This window comes from Ailuropoda melanoleuca, chromosome 2 (assembly GCF_002007445.2).
Source record: "Ailuropoda melanoleuca isolate Jingjing chromosome 2, ASM200744v2, whole genome shotgun sequence".
Taxonomy (NCBI): domain Eukaryota; kingdom Metazoa; phylum Chordata; class Mammalia; order Carnivora; family Ursidae; genus Ailuropoda; species Ailuropoda melanoleuca.
Window position 1 is genome coordinate 142,548,375 of NC_048219.1, and position 3,548 is coordinate 142,551,922.

The window sequence follows — 3,548 nt, forward strand, 5'->3', positions numbered from 1 at the left end:
GGAAAGGGAACTGTTTAGAAGGCAAACGACAATGATAAAATTGTGAGCGAGAATGATGGATTCCAGCTGAAGTTGTGCTCCGCGGGAGAGAGCCTAGACACACAAAGTAAGCGTTGACATTTCCGTCTTGACTTAGGCCTTGCTGGTGCGGCCTCCGCCTCGGCGCCCCCTCCCCTCTTGCCTTCTTTCCCACAAGTGGGGAGTGGAGTAGGACTGTCAGTTCTAACTTGCATCATCTTGGAGTGGTTCGGGGGGCTTGTGGCTTGGTCTCAGCGCTACTTAAACCTGGCTTGGTGTGTGTGTGTGAATTTTTAATTGCGCTGTAATTTCTTTAGTCTCTAGCCCGCGCCCCCCCTCCCCGCCCCAACACCTCGCTAGCCGCCTTGACTGGCACGCGCCGGGAGCCCTGGCTTGGGCCCCTCGGCGCGTCTGATTGGCTGCGGGGCAGCTCCCGTCTGCTCCGCCTGCGCCCTCATTGGGCGAGAGGCGCAGCCAGCGGCACTTCAAAGCGGGTGCTCCTCTCACTTAGGCTGAGTTTAGCCGGCGGGAGCCCGGAGTCCGCTCGGCGCGAGCGCGGGGACGCGGGAGCTGCGCGTGATCCGAGCAGCTTTCCCGAGCAGCCGCCAGGCTCAGCCCCGCTCCCGGCCCTGCCGCGCAGCCCAGGGACCTGCTATGGCCACGTCTATACTCGGGGTAAGTCGAAGTGCGGCAAGGCATTTGCTTGTTCTAACTGCAGTAAATTTTCGTTATGGCTTCTCCGCGTCCGCTGCCCCGGAGAAACTGTTGCTGCCGGACTGCAGCTTCAGCTCCTTTTAGCACTTTCCGCATTTCTGGGACTGATCCTTTCTAAGTTATTGAAACCTAGGAGATGCCTTTGTAAGAAAATGATTTGTTAAGCAAGTGTTTTTTTTTTTTTTTAATGTGGCTTTAAAGAAAACCTAGAGGTTTCTTTTCTTCCCCTGGTGATTTATACCCCATCCCCCCTTGCTCCGGGGATTGTTGCAATTACGCGACAGTGGTGTTTCCAGAAAACAGCCTTAATCGTTTTGCAGTCCGTGTAGTCACGTTAACAAACATTTACACTTCTGTGGCTCTCCAGTTCGCTTGTGACTTTGAAATCCATCGCTGGGTCCCTTCTCCTCGGATTCTTGTTTTCATTATCGAGGGTTTTTCGGGGGTGGGGTGTAAACATTAAAAACGTTCTCTATTTTTTAAAAAAAGTCAAGTTGTAGCCACCCTTGGAAGCAGTGTCCCAAGTTTCCCCCGCCCCCGAGCCGCTGTTTCGGCCCCCTCCGCCCTCACCCGGTGTTTGCTGTCGTTGTGTTTACTTCCGTGCTTTACTCCGAAGGGCGATTTGGGGGCCTCGGTGAGGAGCGGGCTTACGGCGAGCGGGAAGCGAGCAACCCGAGTCCGGCCCTGGGTAGGGGTTGCAGCGGATGAGACGGGGAGAACTGAAACATCTTTGATTTGTAGCCCCACCGAAGAACAACTTTCCACCGCCGGGACTCGCCCTTGGGATGGCCTCAGCCCCGCGCGGGGCGCGGCGCATCCTGGGCGAGCGCTCGGGGAGGAGGCGCGAGCCCGGGAGCCACGACCCCCCGGGACCAGCTGCGGGGAAACGAGGCTGCTCACGGGTGCACTTTGTGTCTTCCTCCCACTTCTTCCTGTTCTCCTTCTCCTTGCTCCCTCCCTCACCCCACCCACTCTAGGAAGAGCCGCGCTTCGGAACGACCCCGTTGGCCATGCTGGCGGCGACCTGCAACAAGATCGGCAACACGAGCCCGCTGACGACGCTGCCGGAGTCAAGCGCCTTCGCCAAGGGCGGCTTCCACCCCTGGAAGCGCTCCTCGTCCAGCTGCAACCTCGGCTCCAGCCTCTCGGGCTTCGCCGTGGCCACCGGTGGCCGCGGCTCGGGCGGCCTGGCGGGCGGCTCGGGCGCAGCGAACAGCGCCTTCTGCCTGGCCTCCACGTCCCCCACGTCGTCCGCTTTCAGCAGCGACTACGGCGGCCTCTTTTCCAACTCGGCGGCTGCCGCGGCGGCGGCTGCCGGAGTGTCCCCGCAGGAGGCGGGCGGCCAGTCGGCCTTCATCTCCAAGGTGCACACGACGGCGGCCGACGGCCTGTACCCGCGCGTGGGCATGGCGCACCCGTACGAGTCCTGGTACAAGTCGGGCTTCCACTCGACGCTGGCGGCGGGCGAGGTGACCAACGGCGCGGCGTCGTCGTGGTGGGACGTGCACAGCAGCCCGGGCTCGTGGCTGGAGGTGCAGAACCCCGCTGGGGGGCTCCAGAGCTCGCTGCACTCGGGCGCCCCCCAGGCCTCGCTGCACTCGCAGCTCGGCACCTACAACCCCGACTTCAGCTCGCTCACACACTCGGCCTTCAGCTCCACGGGCCTCGGCTCCTCGGCCGCCGCCGCCTCGCACTTGCTCTCGACCAGCCAGCACCTGCTGGCTCAGGACGGCTTTAAGCCGGTGCTGCCCTCCTACTCGGACTCCAGCGCCGCCGTGGCGGCCGCAGCTGCCAGCGCCATGATCTCGGGCGCCGCGGCCGCCGCCGCCGGGGGGAGCTCGGCGCGCTCTGCCCGCCGCTATTCCGGCCGCGCCACCTGCGACTGCCCCAACTGCCAGGAGGCAGCGGCTGGGCCCGGCCGGAGCGAGCCTGAGGCGCAAGGGCCTGCACAGCTGCCACATCCCGGGCTGCGGCAAGGTGTACGGCAAGACGTCGCACCTGAAGGCACACCTGCGCTGGCACACGGGCGAGCGGCCCTTCGTGTGCAACTGGCTCTTCTGCGGCAAGCGCTTCACGCGCTCGGACGAGCTGCAGCGGCACCTGCGGACTCACACGGGCGAGAAGCGCTTCGCCTGTCCGGTGTGCAACAAGCGCTTCATGCGCAGCGACCACCTGAGCAAACACATTAAGACGCACAACGGGGGCGGCGGGGGCAAAAAGGGCAGCGACAGTGACACGGACGCCAGCAACCTGGAGACGCCCCGCTCCGAGTCCCCCGACCTCATCCTGCACGACTCCAGCGTCAGTGCCGCCCGGGCGGCTGCTGCGGCGGCGGCTGCGGCGGCGGCGGCAGCGGCGGCGGCGGCCTCGGCTGGAGGCAAGGAAGCCGCGTCTGGCCCCAACGACTCTTAGAGGCCGGGCAAGAAGTGCGAGTGAGCGAGTAGAGACACCGAGAGCGAGCGAGAGGTTCGGAGGGCCGGTGAGAGGGGCACGGACGGGCGGGGGCTCCAGTGACGCCCCCGGGCCAGCGCGAAGTGTAGCAGCACCCGGCTCCTCGGCCGCTGCTCGCCGGCCACGCCAGGAGCTCCCCTCTGCTGTCCCAGCCCAGACGAGAATCGAACGCGTGGTCCAGGAACAAAAGCAAACCATCCTCCGACGCAAACAACACTTAAAAAAACTGCACACATACACACACACACACACACACACACACACACCGGAGACCTACAACCACAAGCACGCACATTAGCGCGCGCCTGCGCGCGTACACACACGCACACGCACACAAACACTCGCACAAACTTCTCTAGCGAAGA

The 3,548-nt window shown here is 63.6% G+C and overlaps 1 protein-coding gene across 1 annotated transcript; it reads left to right on the forward strand.

Annotated features, from left to right (window-relative positions):
- The first annotated feature begins 526 nt into the window (after window positions 1-526).
- On the forward strand, window positions 527-3,293 carry SP9 (Sp9 transcription factor). The gene is given in 3 exon segments (XM_034654755.1): window positions 527-693; window positions 1,710-2,635; window positions 2,637-3,293. Coding segments are annotated over 3 exon segments (1,455 nt in total). The 5' UTR covers window positions 527-672; the 3' UTR covers window positions 3,145-3,293.
- Window positions 3,294-3,548: the final 255 nt, after the last annotated feature.